General features: G+C 45.7%; 1 protein-coding gene across 4 annotated transcripts in view; it reads left to right on the top strand.

Annotated features, from left to right (window-relative positions):
* The window catches only part of TMEM132C (transmembrane protein 132C), a 168126-nt gene that overhangs the window by 95827 nt on the left and 53087 nt on the right, over positions 1-19212 (top strand). For all 4 annotated transcript variants that reach the window (XM_086856496.1, XM_086856495.1, XM_023937210.2 and 1 more), the window contains one exon: positions 4898-5044. In XM_086856496.1, coding sequence (XP_086712622.1) covers positions 4898-5044 — 147 coding nt within the window. The remainder of the gene's footprint in view (positions 1-4897; positions 5045-19212) is intronic.

Genomic DNA, 19212 nt, shown 5'->3' with positions numbered 1-19212 from the left:
GGCTCTCTTTTCCTGCTTAGATGGGCCTGTGGCTTGTAAATGAAAATTTCTGTAGGAAAGAGGTGGCCACAGAGAGCACTGGTGGCATTTGCCTGCTGGATCAGACAGGGATCCTGTGTGGAGCCCAGCAGGAAGCTGGAGCTGATACCTGATCCCCAAATTCCCTAAGCTGAGCCACAGCTACTCCATCACACTTACTCTGGCTGTGTGTTTTGCAGATTAAAGGATCACATATGAAAGGCTGACACAGCTAACCAGGTCATCTTCTGGCTTCTCAGCTTTTAATGAGTAATGCTTTGCAGGCAGATGTTTGTCCTGTTCCTTCAGAGCTGCAGTGAGATCTAGCAACTCATTTCATACAGAAAGATGAAAGGAAAAATATTTACTTAATGAAACAAATCTTGCTTAATTGCTGTGGTCAGTCTCTTGCCTGGGTTTTATGGGTTCCTGCAGCTGGCTTTAATCTCCTGATTTACTCTGGGAGCAAAGGAGGAGAGGAGTGAACGTAAATCATGGCAGGAAGAAGCTGAAATTTTTCTGGCAGAACTCATGAAGTTTTGAGAGTTCTTGTAACGTGCAGTCCGGCAGCAAGCCAGCAGGAGAGCTTCCCTGGGCTTCAGGAGAGGCACCAAGGGAATTTCTTACAGCGCGACCTTTACAGCCAGAGAAGTCAAGGGCTTGCAAGGGAGGGTTAGCAGAGAGTATGGAGAAGCAGCGAGGCTCAGGAGAAGACTGACCAAAAGGGGTCAGCATTTGTTCAGCTGAAACTGCAGCCTGGCAGGGTAAGGAGCCGGGATTTACTGCGGAGCAGGAGCATCCTCTGGGGAGCTCTGCACAGAGAGCCCGGCTGTGGCTGGAGCCCTGCTCGGACCATGGCCAGCCTAACAGGAGACAGCTCCGAGGCTGGGCAGCTGTTCCAGACACTCCTGAGCACAGCAGCTGAGTGTTGGTGTAGCTGGTTGTTCTCTGGAGCAGCCCTGTGGCCAGGGTGCTGGGCAGACCTTGGAGCACAGTGTGCCCCAGGTGAGCAGTCCCTGTGCTGGGCACATCCCTGCTCTGCTCCAGCCACACTCCTGCCCTTCCCCTGCCCTGTGCCACTGCTGCTGCCAGCTCGGCGTGCCTGGAGCTCAGAGCCTTCCTCTGCAGCTGCCTGTCCCCAGCACAGCACATCACACACGGCAGCTCTGCCTGGACCTGCCTTCCGAGCGAGAATCCCTCTGCAATGGGAGCAGAGATGCTCTCTAACATCAGCACAATCCTGCATGGGAAGAGCTGTTGGCAGCACTGGGCACTCTGTCCTCTCTAGCACCGCTGCAGGAAGCAGAACCCTTCCATGGCCATAGCAGTTCCACGAGATTAAAACTTCAATTGGAGTAGGAAGCTGTAATTTGAGCTCCTTAAATCATAAGTCCCATCTCCAGCTCTGGCTGTTGCTGATTCAATTGCCTTTTGGTTGCTGTCTTTAATAGCTGTACAGTATTATATCTAAATACTGCTGACATTTCTTGTAATTTGAGGATAGTGGGATGGAAGAATTAGATTTTCATCTGCAGTTGATCAGAACACATTAATTAGAAGCGTCATTTCTAGATTTGATGTGTAAGGAAGGTGAGCTGCTAAATGGAAATCTTTGTGTATAACTGAAAGCTTCGAGTTGAAAATGAAATATTTGCTTGGAAATTGTACATTTGCTGTGTGATAGTGTGAGTAAATAAATGCTTTTACTTGGTCTTGACACGAATTAAGTTGTGATTCCTAGGTAAGCTGCTGGAGACTCTCTGTAATGTCTCTGAGATGCTGCTTGCTCTGCATGCCAGCAGAATCTTTTAATTCTCCATTTGAGAGATTTAAAGAGAGACAGTTATTTTGAGACAAAGCTGAGGCAGAGATTTCCTGTGCTGTGCATTAATAACCTCAGAAGTTGAAGCAAGAAGATCTCCCAGCGTTGTGGCTGCCATGTGTTGAGAGGGAGGGAGGGAGCGAGGGCTGGAGCTGACCTGTGCTGTTCTGTGCTGTTCTCAAGGATGGGCTGTGTTCCATCCTGCCATTCCAGCTTTGCTTTTAGCAGGAGAACAAAAGCTGTGCTGAACTTCCAGCACACACACACACACACACACCACCCTCACAGGAGAGGCTGCTGCCCCCGGATTCTGGGATATTTGGTTTTGGGTGATCCAGTGGCACTCCCAGGAGATTGTTGGCAATAACAATAAATAAACAATAAATAATTGTTGGAGGGGAGGATTTTGCTCTGGTGAAGTCCAGGCTGACAAGGTGAAGTCCAGAGCTCTGTGTGAGGATCTACTCTAAAGCAAAAAGGGAAAGAACTACCCAATTGCAGTGGGGAGCCCCACATGGAGGAAACCCAAAGTATTTCAGCTGTTTGTCCTCTCTATTATTGTCACCCTACCCACCAACCTTAAGTAAACACAGTAAATTTATAAATACTGTGAGATAAATACAGGAGAGTGTCGGGTCATTTGGCCTCCAGGTCCTCTGTCCTGGGGTTGAAGTGCAATGACTTACAAATTTTTATGTACAAATTTGGCACTATTGATTAAAAAAAATGAATATTTAATCACAAACATCCAACAAGGTCAACAAATCTTTGGTAAGTAATTAAATAGACTTTTCCTTGATAGCACTCGAACGCCAAGTAAATAAAAATTGGAGTGAAAACATTTGTAGTGTATGTGTACAGACTGCACTTGGAATTGTGTGGGGCTCAGTTCCTTCTGACTTAATTCTGATTCATTCATTGACCTTGTTATGTAAAACTCAATGCCCTTTTTAGAGGGAGAGTTGCAAATTGTGCTTCTGCATATTTATTTCGGAAGTTCAATCTTCTGGGTGTTCATACCCCAATTCCAGTCCTAAGTGCAATCACAACATTGATTTTTCTCACTAAACGTAACCTACTTTACCCTGGGATGGAATTTTTTTTTTAATGGGTTTTATATAATGGCATATGTGAAAACCACTCAACTTAATGCCCCATCCTGTAGTTAATTAACAAAATGGCATTGCAGCCGTGGTGTGGTCCTCTGGCAGTGTATCTGACCACTAACCCATCCACAGTGCCATCCTAATTAGCAGGAGCCCAGGTATCGACTGTGTCGAGCTCCATGGTGGAAAGAGCAATTTGCAGCTGCTGACAGAGCTGTAATTCTGTTAGAAATCCAAACACCACTCATTTTGAGCGGTGTTTTGTCATTTCAGAGCCTGTCTCGAGGAACAGCTGAACAAAGTCTAAAGGATGAGTTTTTACTTCTCTCCAGTTGCTAAATTGCAGTGTCCTAAAATACATCCAAACATCTCCTAAAATACAGATTGCTGTAGAAATACTGCTGGATTTACACAGCTTCAAGATTGGCAAGATCTTATAAACACTGAAACATTTATTTATTGTTCATTTATTTGAACTGTAATATACTGGAGAACTTAATGGGACTTAAAGCTTTAATGAACCTTCAGGAATGAATTTGATTCTTCCTTTGCCTTCCTGCTTTTGCTGGAGTAATTCAGCTGAAGGCATGAGAGATTCATCAGGCTATTTTTACAAGAGCAGGACAGGATTCTGTAAAGCTCCACGGTGTTTCATGTTACAAATGAGAGAACTAATCATTTATGCTTTTATACTGAGAAAAAAACTCCAATTTTTCTTCTTCAATACCTTAAATTAATTGTGTTTTGTTGAAAGACTGCAAGAAGACAGGTACTCTCAGTCACTCCTAACCACAGCTTTCGAGTGTTTTATTGGCTGAAGATGCAAAAAACAGGTTTTTAAAGAAACTTAGGGGCCAAGTCCTCATAAATGTCAGGAAGATAGCAGCGTCTTGCTAGATGGTGATTTCTGCTCAGTAACTAACATTTTGTGTTGCATGAATATTTTAGAAAGCTGTGATTTTAAGTTCAGCCTCTGTGCTGTGGTGAAGCCAGTCCCTGCTGGGAGAGGCTGTGGTGAGCTGTGGTGTTCACTGGAGTCAGCTGAGGATGAGGCCAAACTGCTCCCAGGGCTGGGCACTCCTCAGTGGCATCCTCCTCCCTCCTCATCCTCTTGTGCCTCACTCTTCAGGAGAGCAGGGCTGTGCCACTCCTCATCTTCATTCCTGGTGCTTCGTGACAGAGCTGAGCATCAGCAGTTCAACACTCTGCACCCAGACAGCACCTTTGCTGGGAATTCATGGTACAAATGCTCTTTAATTAACAAGTGGTCTGTAATTAGCCTTCCACGCAGTTGTTGCTGATGTTATTAGCATCGCTAGATAAATACAGGTAATTTTTCCACAGGGTGTAACAGCTGAGAGTGGCAGAAATCTGCGTCCTGTAAGAACATCTCTGGGTTACAAAGTCTTGTCTTAATCAACAGCTGTATTCTCTCCAGGCTGGAGATTTCAAACAGGACTTTCCTTGGGAATCTGCAGGAAAGAGGAGATTGTCAGGCAGAGGAGCAACAACCTGTCCACTGATATCCAGAAGAATATCATCTGGAATAAAACTGGGTTATTAAAAAGCCTCTAGTGGAGCATTCCTCTGTGCAGTGATGAGGCACAATTTTGACTTGATACAGACAAACATTCCAGAGTGCTGGGACAGGCTTCTTTGGATAAAAAATACTGCCTGAATAAAGAACCTTGAGTGCAGGTTTTCCTACAGGTTCAGTGTGACTCCTAACTCCAGCCTGCTGTTGGCAGAACATAAAAAGGCCCTGTCCAAAAACTGTGATGGGGCCATAGCTCTGCATTCATGGTCTCCCTCTCCTGTTCACTGCTGGGTTAGAATACATCTGATACTTCCCTTAACACTGCTCTGCTGACATCCCCACAACTGAGCTGCATGCAAACATCCCAGTCCTGAATGAGGCTTGTAAACCTTTCCCAATTGCTGTTTCCAACAGGGCAAAGGTGAAGAAGGGTGTGAACATTCTCGGTGCAAGGACAAGTGACCCCCGGCAGTGGGACGTGAAACAAGAGGTGGGCAATGGTGGCAAGCACTCGACCACTACAGTTATTTGTCAGAGGATAGCCCCAAGTTCAAGGAACAGGTATGAAACATCATCTTCTCGGCACATTAAACTCATTTATGTCCATGATGCCATTCAGGGCTTGAAAGACTTGAGGCTCATATTAGCACTGCTCACAGCTATTAAACCTGTAGCCTGGAAATCTGGAGACACTCACATTAACTGTGGTACCATCTGCTCATCTATAACGGGTGATAAAACTCACCAGTTCAAAGGAAAAATTAATACAAGAGACCTACATTGGGGCTGGGGGGTGGTGTCATTTTGGCAGCAATATGAATATTCTTAATTTCAAAGGGTTTTACCGGAGCTTTAATTTTTTTTGGTTTGATAGTTTTGACCTTGTTTCTCTGAACATATCACAGCCTCTGTGGCTGGTTCATGGAGCAAGCAGTGAATTCTTCCACAGTGAGCCACTGCACAGGGTAATGCAAACCTCCCAGTGTGTAACACAGGAGAATCTCCTTTGGAAAAGAGTGGATTCTTCCAGAACTGCAGGTTCCTTTGGCCTGCTGGGTGACAGTCTGAGGCAGAGCCCAGTGGGGAGCACTGGGATGAACTGGGCTGCCACTGCTGCCTCCCTCTTTGCTGTGTTTTCGGGGACTTGGCTGTTGCACAGCACAAAACAGCACAAAAGCAGGGCTGTCCCCATAATTAGGATTGTCTTCCATGGCACACAGGAAAGTTGTGTATTTGCAGTGGAAATTAGCTCTTCCCAGGTATCACACTGAACTCTCAGGATGCTGCTGCACATTGATCCATGCAGAGAGCTTCCCACTGCACAGATCCAAAGAACACTTGGCCAGCTCCAGGATTATTGTTAGCCACAAACCTGGGCTCATTGAGGAGCAACATGAAATCTTTGATGGGTGCTGGGTTATTGCTTTGCACTACACCTTCAGGCACAGAGAACCTGAGCAGGTTTTAACTTCTGTTTTCTGTGCCCAAATATTGGACATGTGTAGAAATTCCTCTTGCCATGAGCAGCTCACACAGGCTGATTGTCAATGTATTTCCACCTGGTGACAGATCTCCTCTCCCTGTCTTTATCTCAACCCTGAGTCTTTCACTCTATTTTTTTTCTCCCTGTCCAGCTGAGGAGGGGAGAGATGGAGCTGCTTTAGCAGTCACCTGGCATCCAACCAGGGTCAACCTACCTCAGGACTGGTAAAGGGAAAAGAAAAATGCATCATTTGAGGCTGCCAGGAGTAAAAACTAAACCAGTTTGAAAGGGGGGACAAAGCTTTAGAACAGCATGTAGCTCTGAGCAGATTTGCAACTGCAGAACTATAATAGTCAGGTTATCAAACCCCAAATTAAATCTTCACAATCCAATTTGCATGAAGTCTAATTAACCCATAAAAGTATTTTTGGCACTAATTATGCAAATAAAACTCAATGTTTTAATTAATGCCTCTCTCATTTGTGCATGTAAATAGTTGCTGTCTTCTGAAAGTGTGATGAGCCTCGGTTTGAGTAAAATGTTTGTGTACAGGGAAGAACTGGGTAGGAAACCTGAGGGAAAGCACAAGCTGTAGTGGGCATTTCTGAGTTTCTGAGTGTCACTTGGAGCCCTCTGCACGGAGCACAAATACTCTGTTAAGCTCATTTAATTTGGTGGAGAATTGTGAGTCCCCAGTGGGAGTTTTCTGTGCAGGCTGTTGAGCCCTGTGGGCTGTGGAGGGGATGGGGCAGTGTGGCTGTGAGCTGCAGGGCTGTGCTTCCAGCACCAGCACTGCCTCATCCTGCCTGCAGCAAACTCAGCTCAGAATAATGTTAGTTAATTCATGTTGTAGGAGTTTTCCTCTGTGTTTGCTCAGGAATCTCCCTGCTGCACCACAGAGAACCACTGCACTCTTTCCCCTTCAGACCCCAGGAGACAAGCACCCAGACTCAAGAAAAATACTGATTTCTGTTTCCAGCTTTTCCTTTCTTGCACATTCCTCTGTCATTAGTGCATGGGTATAATTAGACTGTAAGCACTTTGAAAGAAGCAATTTGATTCTGGATGCAACAGCAGCTAATACACCTTTCACATGATATAAATAATAGAACACAAGAGATATTTGAGATACATCACATCAGTAATTGTTTACCATTACCTTTTGAGAATTTAAGTGGGTCATGCTTCTTTACTTTTTTAAGAAATACTTTGTGGTGCTAAAGCCAGGAGCCAGAGCTTAGCTTAAAATTACTCAAAAAGGCTTTGCAACTATGGCAAGTAACTACAAACAGCTTGAAATCAGCAATGTTTGTGTGCCTCATAATGCAATTTCTGCTAAGATTCAAGTAGCTATTGATGAGGGTAACAACAGTGTTGATTAGTGAAAACAAGGCTTAGACAACTGCTTGGTTGCTTGTTTTCCTTTGTTGTTTCTGCTTCTGGAGGTTTGATGTGTGTGCTTGGGGTAGACAAAAGGATATTTGTGGTTTCTGCTGGAACCAGTTCCATCTCTCAGCATTGCCTCTGCTTCCAGCCTAAGGCTGGTGTGGTTGATTTCGGAGGTGCCACACTCGGTGCAGGGGCTCCTGGTTTTGGGGTAGTTTATTGTGGCTTGCCACAGGGCAGAGCAAGGGGTATTTGTGGTGTTTGTTTGTTTGAATATAGCAAATTCAGTACAGCAGCCTCCACCTGCTGGCTTGCTGTGAGGATGAGGAAGGCAGTGAAGGCAGGAGCAAGAAGGGTACGGGGAATTTCTTAGGCTGGCTTCTCTGCCAAAGCACCAGAGCATCCTAAACTGAGTCAGGAGCTGAGAACTGAGTCTGAGCCAGGCCTGACTCCTCTTGCTGCTGCAGACCGGGGGTGTCCTGGAGCAAGGAGCCCTCAGCCGGCTCTGGGGCTGCTGTCCCTGATCCTGCAGTCACCCAGAGCTGTGGGGATCGGGGTCTGTGGGGCACAGAGTCACCCAGAGCTGTGGGGATCGGGGTCTGTGGGGCACAGAGTCACCCAGAGCTGTGGGGATCGGGGTCTGTGGGGCACAGAGTCACCCAGAGCTGTGGGGATCGGGGTCTGTGGGGCACAGAGTCACCCAGAGCTGTGGGTTTGTGTCATTTGGGGCACAGAGTCACCCAGAGCTGTGGGTTTCTGTCATTTGGGGCACAGAGTCACCCAGAGCTGTGGGTTTCTGTCAGCCAGGCAGAGAAGTGTGGGAGAAGAGAGAGATTTAGAAAAACTGACATAATGGAAAAGTGCTGTGATGTAGCACTTTATCCTCTCGGCCTTGAACCTTTGGAGAGGTCTGTGGGCTCAGGGCTCTGCAGCCATCTGTCTGATGGAGAGGCAGCCTGGGGAAGAGTGCTTCCAGATGTTGTGTTGATGTTTCAGGCCGTGTCACTGTCACTTCTTCCCTCTCGTGTGCCACGTGTGTGCACGTTCTGTCGGGCTGGGGTTGTTGTGGCTGTGTTTTAGCGCTCTCTGGGTATCCTGCATGCACAAGGAAACAGTAAGGATGTTAGCAGGCTGTAAGTTTTTTTCATATCATTAGCACGTGGAGGAAAGCAACAAAGCTGCTGCAGTTCTGTGCAGATCCCTGCTCTGTCTGGTAGCGCCATATGCTGCCAAGGGATGTCAGTGAAATAAATTCCCTTGTGATTGAAAAACAAAAGTAAAGTGTGTATGTACAACATGAGTCAGCCTTGAAAAAGTGTGAGCCATGTGGAGTGTGTCTGCCTGTAGCAGAACACAGCCAGCCTGTGCCCAGGATGTGAACAGACAAGAGCAGTCACACATTATGATGAGGGAAGATGTTATTAATTATTTCAGAATCTGGGTCATCCTGCCGTGGCAGTTTTGGGTCAGAGTGGTTTGCAGAGCTCAGCAGAGTGGCAGTGGTGCCTGCTGACCTCAAAACCTTGTAGCCTGAGCACAGAGCGTGATGCTCACAAGGATTCAGAGGTTTAGTGCTTGTGGGTCAGGATTTTTTCATGCCAGTTGTTTATCCTTTTGACTGATAACTGAGGCAGGAGCAGAGCTGAGATGGCACTTGCCACTGCTGTAGGTAATTGGGAATTTCTACACATCTGTGTCTGCAGGGACAGAGCTGTACAGACTGTAGAGATACTTTGGGAGGAAGACACCAGCCATGGATGTCTTACGTCATTAAACCCTGAAACAGAAACAGTTTCCATTCATTTACCAGAAATTCACATATGAGCAGTCATTATATATAGATACATGAACAAAGGAGAGCTCAGGGGAATCTCCCTTCATTGAATGTGGGGGGAAACATGGTGACAAAGAATGAGGAAAAGGCTGGGGCATTAAATGCCCTCAGCTGAGCAGAATGAAGCCTCCATAATTCAAGGGAAGAATTGGAAGAAGAGCCTGGAGGTGTTGTTTGGCAGCTGGCTGAACGTGAGGCAGTTGTGTGCACACCTGGAAAATGCAGCAGGAAGAGCTGCCCATGCCACTGGCACCCCCTGCCCCACGCTGCTGCCTGCTGGCCCCTGGCACACAGCAGTCCCCAGTGCTTGCCAGTTCAGTAACCTGTAATTCACAGTGAAGTCCTCCACGAGAATCTTCTCCTGATGCAGCCCATTCATGGAATGACACTTGTGCTCATTTCCTCTTTGCACTTTAAATCTGCTTCGGGGCAAGGTCAGCTCTTATTTTTGTGTGGTGCTGTTTGGATGTTTTAGCAGCTATTGTGACGGAGCCTTCCTTGTGATTTGGAGGCAGTGGAAGATAAGAGACAAAAGATGCAGGATTGGGGAGGAGGAATTTGTGCTTGTGTATTTTTTTCCCACCCTGCCTTTGAAGCAGAAACATCTGCTGAGAGCCACGAACAGCTGAGTTCAGCAATACCACATCACGCTGCCAAGCAACTCTGCTTCCCTCCGTAACTCTCACAGCACAGGAAATAAATCAGCCAGGCAATAAAGAATGGAGAAAATTTAGGAAAAAGTGCCAAAAGCCAAACCTTTCAAGAGTAAAGTGAATAAGAACTTTGTTAGTATTCGGCAAAGCAAATTGAAATATGTTTCTTATATATGTAAGCCCTCTGTGCCATTGCTGCTTGAGGAATTTTGTAATAACAAAACTCCTCTGAGCTAAAGACACTGAAAACTGGTGAGGAGAGACCTCAAGAAAGCTGGCTACAATATCATAAAAGACAATTAGATTATTTTAAATATTTTTTTCCATCTCGTGTCTCTGTCAGATGAGTCACAGCTGACCAGCTAACAGTGGTGAAGTACCACCATTTATCTGAACCATTCCTTACACAAAATATAATATATTAGACAGCTGAACCATTTGTTTCTGCACTGGCTTACTGAGATTTACTCTTCCAATCAAAGTTACTTAGGTTTGATGTGTTACTGCCTATTTAAAGTACTGATAAAAATCTCTATTTCTTTTGTTATATAATAACAGGGGCTGCTCTATGAAACAGGTGGGAAATGATTACATAAATGCTGAGTCCTTGTTGTAAATCATACAAGTTGAGTAAGGATGGTTAGAGAGCCAGTTGGTGAGTGCTGAGTGGGAGGATGTTGGGATGTGCTGCTGTGGGTTCCTGCTCTCCACTGGCAGCAGAGCTGTCCCTGCAGCCCCCATTCCTGCCTGTCCTGCTGCTTCAGATCATTCAGTTCAATTCCCAGCTGCCCCTCGTGTGTAATTCAATAAGTTCCGTGTAAACCTGCAGTGAGGGGTGGTTAAACACGGCACAGAGTTAAGGCTGATGTGGCAGGTGATGCTGCTGCATCAGCCCAGCTGTGTTTGTGTCCCTGACTCCCACACCTCAGGCACAGAGAACACTGCTCCTCTCCAGTTGTGATTGTAGAAAGGTGTGAGGAATCGCTGGGCTCTCATCCTCCAGCTCTGCAGGAGTTGTTGCAGTGTCCCTGCACTCCTGGCTGCTGTCCCCCAGGCTGTCAGGGACAGCAGGCTCCAGCCTGTGACAAACAGCACCAGAATCCCATCCTGTACCTGGTTAATGCTGTGCCTCTGCCTGCAGATCCTGGGTGGGTCCTTTGCAGGCTGGCACAGCAGTGGCAGGAGCAGTGCCCAGCAGTGCTCAGAGCGAAGGGAACAGCAATTACTGCCCTGCAGGCACTGCCAGCCCCTGAGCTCTGCCAGCAAACACAACAGTTTGTGTCCTTCAGGCTGGACAGAGCACAACTCAGCAAAACCCCCAGCTTCTCACGTTCCCTGAGGATGGATTCCACCCCCTGCACCTTGTACACAGTAAAGCTGGGGTAATACGTGGCCTTAGGAAATAAAAATCTTTTCCTGGTACAGAAAACTCAACTCCTGTAGTTTGAAGAGCGGTCTTGTTTCAGAGATCATTGCAGTTCTCCCCACAGCTCACACCTGAAAGAGGAGTCACTCTGTTGGCTTCCAGAAGTCATCGTTTGCAAATGATAATTTATCAACAGCTCGGGCTGCAGGGAGGCCTCAGGGATGTCACATTGTGGGAATGACAGAAGATCCTGGGTTTTTTCACTCTCACTTCATGGTGAATATCAGCAAATACTGACATTTTAAAAGGCAGCCTTTTGTTTTCAGAGCTGAGCAGCCACAGTCCCTGAAGTGTAAATCAGTGTTGGATTTGTCTTGCGCTGTGTCAAGGGCTTGTACAAATCACCTGCTCCGAGCTGAGGTTTGCTCATGAGCTGCTGGCTTGGAGGGGACACAGGGAGTGTTTGGAGGATTCTCTGCATTTCCTGAAAGCTTAACAAGGTGCAGCCTGGCTGCTCTTTTGAAAGGTGGTAAATGTCTGAATTCCAAAAAAAAAAAAAAGGTCAAATCCTGGCTAAATAAGTCCCTGGACTCCTGTTTCTTTGAGTAGATGTTATGGACAGTTAAGGTCTGTAAGCACATCCTTTTGGAGTGCTTGCAAAATAAGGAATGAGAAATGAATGGCAGTAGCAGTGTTATACAAGAGTTGCTAAGGGGTTTTTATGCACTTTTTCCTCAAGCAGGGCAATTCAATACTTCTTCATGGAAAAATCTGTGATGGTTCCCTATTGCTTTGAAGGCTCAGGATGAGGAGTGTCAAGGACTGGTTAAAATCAGTCCACATCCACTGGAACAACGTAGAGGGATTTGTCCCACGGCCATTCACAAAAAACTCCCACAACTTTGCTGTTACTCCTTACCCACATGCCAGTAATGGCATGGAGAAGTGAGTTTATTAAAGAAAACTGAGATGTTTGTTGTAAAGAGGCTTTTGGATCAATCAGTGCTGAATTCCTGATGGCTTGCCAGGAAGTTTAGTCCCAGTTAAGTTTCCAGGGAAGAAACCTTGGCTTGATTGAAGCAAATGGCAAAATTTCCTTTTGCAGACTGAATTTCAGCCCAAGTTTAGAATAAATTTGGACTCTTTTTTCATTTCTCCTCTCTGGTGTACAGCTCAGAAAGCCAGGTGATCTCTTTTCCATCCAGGGCTGTGTCAACAGCTCCCACACTCCCCTCCCACGTGTACACCCTCATCCATGATGGTAATTACTGCAAAAAGGAGTTGGAGTAGCACCCCATTGATTTTTGGTTTCCATGCTGCAGATTAATGGACTGAGCACGCACTCTTTGTAATCACACTGGTAGAAATTCAATAGTGACACTGCCAGAGTACTGAAGTGACCTCAGACACTGAATTCATCCCTATTTCAACTATTTTTAATGAGATTGGCATGTTCAGCAATGCCATCAGATGGTTTGGAAAGCGAGGTGTCCTGTCAACCAAAGCATTAGTGATGGGAGAATTTCAGTGTTTACATCTGTTCTCTCAGCCAGGGTAGTTCACAGTGTCTGTGTGGCGTGGAATTCATTCACTGGAATGCACTGAGCAAAAGGAATTTGTGATGTGTATGATCTGCATGCTGCACTCCACTAGAACAAGGTTTCAGCCAAATCAGAGCTCAGCAAGTACCACTGACAATCCCCAAAGGAACAGAATCTCTCTGCTTAGTTTAGCAATTGTTCACTTGGGTTTGGAGGCTTTAATTGCATGTGATTATCATTTCCTATGGCATTTTTTGTCATGTCTGAGAAAGTGCAGGAGCATGGTGAGGCTCTCCACTTGGAGATGCTATTTGTCAATTTTTATCTTGAGAAATGCCCAGAGATTTAATGAGACTGGTAAGGAATATTTAAAAGCTGAATCTGTTCATTGCTGTGGATGTTTGGCTGTCTGTATGTGTGCAGTTCCAGAGTTTGGTTATTCCTGTTGTGATTTCCTCACCAGCTGTAAAACTCCTGTACATGACAGATAAATATTGTTTAAATGCAGGGTTAAATCCCAACAGAACTCCTGGAAAAGTTAACCTGGAAATGTCATGGTAAGGGCATTCCATCACTCAGAATTGGCCAGAAACTCAGCTTTTGCTGACATTACTCCCAGAACCACCCAAGAAGGGGATTGTTGCCATGTTCTGTTAATCAAAGCTCTGTTAATTATTTTGACAGGCAGCCTCTCCTGTTCTCTTCAGTGTTTCTGGGGCTGGTGGAGTTGCTGGGGTGAGATGAAGCACAAAGTCATCAAACATGATATAATTGCCACATCCCTCAGTGATGCAAATCAGCAGAGATTCGCTGTGGTTCACTATGGATCACACATTAATTCATCATGTGGGTTTATTAAACAAAAAAATCCCACAAGATACCCAGAGTCACAGAACAGAGAGCATTTAGAGCAAACCCAGGACACTCGAGGGCAAGTGGCTTTTACGTGTTGTGCATAAATAGGCTCTGACTTTTTAAATGTTGGAAAAGTGTGAACTCTTCACCACCATCTGCTCCCAGGGGATTCCTGATTTCCCTGGCTTTGCTTTGACCTCAACAACTGATTTTGAAGAGCTGTGTCTATAATTGGCAACAGGAGTTAAGACCCAGCTATGAGGACAGAAAGAAATAACCAGGTTTTGAATTTGGAGCCTGATTCAGCGTTCAGTGGAGTGCAGGGAGGAATATCCATCAGCTTGAACACTGCTGTGTTTGTGGGAATGTTTAATTTGGGTCACACACTGCCCCTGGAGCGAGGGCACACCCTGGATGTGCAGAGAGTCCTCCCAGAGTTTGGGTGTCCCCACAGGTTGGATGCTGAGATGCTTTAACCACCAGTGTGCAGTAAATCATTCCTGTTTGTTTTTATTATTTGCCATCTTTTCTGTGTGTTTCCAGTTTTCAGCTGCCATGTACAAGTGAGACACAGAGCAGAGTCTCAGTGAACTCTCCAGATAAACCCAGCCCATGTGGGGTGAGCAGCTGACTGAAGTATTTATCAGGCTCTATTAGAGCTGTTCCTGCCTTCTGGAAAATTATTCACAAATACACAAGCATGACTTCATTTTGCCAGGAAGCAAGACCATTAATCCTGCCTACTTTGAAGCCATGTCTTTTGTGGACTGTGGTGGGTAACTTATCTGTTCAGATTACTCAGATTGTTGGAGACTTCGTCCCTTTGTAATGTTAATGATGCTGAGTAGCTCAGCCCTGCATGAGAATTTTTTCTTACATTTAAGACTATTTTTCTTTTCCATATTACATTTTTTCTTTTATTTTCTTATACTTGACTGTGCTTAGTTCTGAATTCTTCCATTTCTTATATTATTAGGCATTTAAATTATTTTTTTTTTAATAATAAATCCTCTCAAAGGGGGATTTGTTGTCTAAGGAGTTAATTGCTGTGTTCTCTTTTACTCATGAGCCAATTGAATCAGATAATTTGCTGTTTCCTGAGTAATGTCAGAGAGTGTACAGAAAGATCTTTTGTTCCACTGAAGATGTTAAAGAGGGTTTGAGGATTCCTTTCTCTGCAAATCCTTTACATGAAAGATTTACAGTATGTACGGCTCCAAGATTTGGAAATGCTGCCATTTAAGCATCTACACATGTAATTAGTCACTAATTGTTAACAGCTCCTTCTCTCTTTGGTTTTTTATCAGACCTATTCCAGATATCGCTGAAATCAGATTCAGGACAGTGTGTAAACCCTTTAGGTTTATAGTTGCTGCTGGTTTTTTCACCTTTAGCAAGGAAAGATGGAATTTTCCAAAGCACTGAGTGCTGAGGTTCTTGCCCCTGAAATTGCAGAGTTTTTAGCTGATTGTAGCCCCCCAACTCCTTTTTGCAGGACTCCAGCCTGGTCTGTGCTGCCCTGGGGACACTTCCCTCTTCCCAGCAGCAGAACCCCCTCATTTCCCTCCTTCAAACTCAACTCTGGCCCTTTGTGTTTCCACCTGCCAGTTTTCTTACCAGAGACTGGCAGCCAAAATCCTGGGGGAGACACCTTGGGGAGAGAGGATGAGCATGAGTGAGTGTGAGGGATGAAGGACAGGGAGCAGCAGCTCTGGAGCACTGGCCATGGGCTGATTGTGGGATCAGGGAACACTGGCCATGGGGTGATTGTGGGATCAGGGAACACTGGCCATGGGGTGATTGTGGGATCAGGGAACACTGGCCATGGGGTGATTGTGGGATCAGGGACAGGGAACACTGGCCATGGGCTGATTGTGGGATCAGGGAGCAGCTCTGGAGCACTGGCCATGGAGCTGACAGGAGCTGCAGCCTGCCCATGTTTCCCCTGCTGCAAACCTGCTCTGAACGCTGCTCTGGGAGCTGGGGATTCACATCCCGAGGCTTTTGCACGGCTCAGAGGCCGTGTGGGTTAGCACTGAGCTGTGCATGGGTCACCAGACCCTGTCCCTTGTCTCAGCAGGCAGGATCTGCAGAAAAACAAGAAGCAGGGGGCTAATCAGCTGTGTCACCAAGTGCTCAGGCTTGGCAGGAGTGCTGCGAGGAGGAGGACTCTGAGCAGGATGGAAGTGAAGAGACAAAACCTCTCCCAAGCCTTTAAAAGTTTTTTGTCTCTCATTAAAATCAAGTGATGATTTGGGCATTTCACTTTCTGTCTTCCATGTCTGTGTACTGCTCTTTTTAAAATCTTAATCTTTCTGACTCCAATAGCCAAAATATCTCAATTATTGTAAAACTCCAAGGAGCTCAATGATAATAATCCTCTGCAGGGAAAAAGATAGTTTAAGTGAGAAGAAGAGATTATTAGATGCAGGAAAGATATGTCAACAGGCATTATCTCTTTGCTAAGTAGTTGTAACTTAAATTTTAAAAGAAAGTATTGAAATTACTGCTCTTCAAAGGGAATACAAAAGGATGATGGTTGTTCTTTTTCTAAGGAAAGTCACATTTCTCCTGGGGCTAATACCATAAGATTCTTTCTTTGTATTGAAAACAGCAGAGTCTGAACAAAGACTAAAGATTGAAGTTATTAGAGGGAGATCTGTGCACTTATAATTTTATAGCTTGCAGTGTGCCATTCCTGGTGTTTGCTTCCTTCTGTGCATTCCTACTCACAGGGCTGTACAGTTTCCATATTGCCATCAGTCAGGGACAGCACTTTGCCATTTGTCCAAGGTTGTGTAGATATCAAACCCCAAGTTTGTTTCTGCTGATACCTGAAAACTCTAGCTTTGCACGTCTGGAACTCACAGGCCTTGCCAGAGTTTCCTAAAGGTGTATGAAGTTAACCTTCAAAGTCTCTGTAGGACTGGTGTCCCTCTAGTCTGTTCTCTAATCCAGTTTCCATGTTCATCTGTCATTTTGCTGTGAGACTTACTGCTGTGGGTAGAAATCACCTCCCTAACTTCTCCCTCTCCTAAGATATATACTGGAGATAATGGCTGTTATTCCTCTGCTTGACATTCCAGGTTAAAAATACCAAAAGCACTCAGCTCAGTTCTGCCTCCAGTTCCAATTTGTGGGCAGGACATTGATCTGATTAATTACCCGTTTGCAGCAGAAATGTGCTGCAAGTTTCTCAGGTGACCTCTGCATCACGGAGCTGCTGCTGCCTGGGAACTTCATCACAAGCAGAGCTCTGGCCTGGGCCAGCTCAGGTCTGCTGTGCCACAGGGGGAAGTGGTTGATCTCCTGGATCCAGACCCTTCACTTTAACCCTGTGCACTGGGTCCCAGCTGTTTCTGTCCAGCCCAGAAGCTGCCCATGCTCTGGGACTGGACAGAGGAGAGCTGGGTGATTTGTCATGGGATAAAGGAAACCCCAGCCCTGCCCGTGGATTAATGCCCTGCTGGCATTACAGGCTGGTCTGATGCAGCCCTTCTTCACCCACTGATTAAACCCCCAAAGCTCAGAGCTCTCGTGTGGGGAGGCTGCAGTCTCTGCACTCCACTGCCAGAGCTGTGCTGCTAATTCTGAGTGTCTTTAGACTCAGTTCTCTCCTCCCCACCTTCAGCCTGCTGCCTGAGAGTGTCCTTTGCAGGAGAGCAGCACAGTGCTGGGGACTGCCTGGGGACCTGCCTGCACAAACTGCATTAGCCAGGCACTCACTCGTCCTTTGAACAGACACACAGACAGGTGGAGCCCGGGGTATTGCTTGGTACAAAGCAAACATTTAAAAAGCACAGACTTTCAGGTCCTTGCTGGTAATGGAAAGTGCTATTTTCAAAAGTGCCATTTGACATTTGGAAGATTAACTGGTATTGACTTCCCGTGTGAGTCGGGCTCCTGAGTATCTGAGTCACTTTTGGAAACCTGAGCTGGCCATCTGTTTCACTTAGGCTTTGCAGTGCCAAGTGAAGCAATGCATAAATACTTTGATGACTATAGTTTGTAGTACCTAAATTTAAAAAAAGCAGTTATTTCAACAGCCTGACACCTCTTGGAATTTTCAGAACTTCTGGGGCCTCGAATTCCCAGTGCCTGGGAGAAAGCAGCTGTATTTGAAAGCAATCAGAGTTTGAAAGGAACTTATGTTCTTGAAAACCCCAGAGCTACCACAGCACTTTGGAATGTGGCAACAAGGAACTTCTAGAAATTCCACCTGCATCCCAACGAGAATCGTGCAACAGACTTCAACTTGAAAGCAAAGTACATTTCTTAAAATAGAGCCAAAAAGTGAGGTGTCAAATGGTAGCATCCATAATAGGGGACCTCCTGCTTTAAAATTGTGTACAGACTGAGATGGAGAAAGCCAGGAAATGCAGGGAGCTGCTCTCCATGGGGCTGCAGGGAAAGGCAGGGATGTGCTGAACAGTGGCTGCTGCTTTTTGGTTAAACATAGCACTGCATTTTTTTTTATTCCATTATAAGTAACTATATGTTGATTGTTTTTAATGAAATGGCTCATGTTCAAGTTGATTCCTGATGATTTCTTAGCTTTAACATGAATTAAATAGTCATTGGACTTTCTGGATGAGGTGGACCTGGACTGGTTAACATGAGAGTAGACACAAATCATTTATAAAATATTTCATTCCTACTGTATAACTGGCTGGTTTCCTTTCTAGCAATGTCAGAGCACTCAAAGCCTCCCTCACGCAGTGGGCAGAGCCCTGCAAGCTCCTCAGGACTCAGTTGAACCATGGGTGTATTGTTCGTGTCCTCGTTTCTCCCATGAACTCCTGCACGACCTTGGGCAAGCCGCTTCATTTATCCATCCCCCAGCTCGGATAACACGAAATAGGTTAATAGTTCTGTACTCCTGAGAGCTGGGCATGAACATTCTGTCTGAAGGCAGCAGGAGAAATGTATTGCTGCTGTTGTGGATGTTATGGATCTGTTTAAGCATCGTGTCCTTATGGACTTTGTGCATCATGTGTGCAGCAGGGCTGTTTACACATTGAAAGTGGTTTGCTGGACCGTGGCCAGAAAACAGGGATGAACCTCTAAGCACTAGATATTCCCCAGGGCATTTAGCAGCAGGAGTGATGGCTCAGAGCTGCCTTAGGAGGGTGCTGAGATATATAAATAATTGTCGTCAGGATTTAGGCATTCAGGAGGCGCAGTCTGCTTTGCATGTAAACAAAATGTAGGTCTTGAGGGAGTCTGTGTCTCGGCTAAATCTGCTCATATATAAATCCTCTTTTTTAGGCTTTATATTTTGTAATCATTGTAATTTAAATTCAGCTACAGTCCGCAGGATTTGCACATTTTACCACCATTAAGGAAGTCAATAGGAGCTGTGCATCCCACTCCCCATAGCTGCCCTTCAATAATTAACTCCTTCCCCTCTCCTAAATCTGAAATTAGGGACAGCAGCAGCACTCGAGACAGCCTTTGAGAGCATTCAGGCTGAGGATCTGCATGTGAAGGACAGTTAATTGAGCTGCCATGTGTTTGTCTCTCCTGGGTCAGCCCCATCAGCAGAAGGCTGGGCTGTCCCTGGTGGTTCCCATGCCAGGGGATCACAACTGCCAGCAGCACGGCCCCTGAA

This window comes from Cyanistes caeruleus, chromosome 18 (assembly GCF_971803275.1).
Source record: "Cyanistes caeruleus chromosome 18, bCyaCae1.hap1.1, whole genome shotgun sequence".
Classification (NCBI taxonomy): domain Eukaryota; kingdom Metazoa; phylum Chordata; class Aves; order Passeriformes; family Paridae; genus Cyanistes; species Cyanistes caeruleus.
This window is presented reverse-complemented; position numbering and strand designations above follow the sequence as displayed.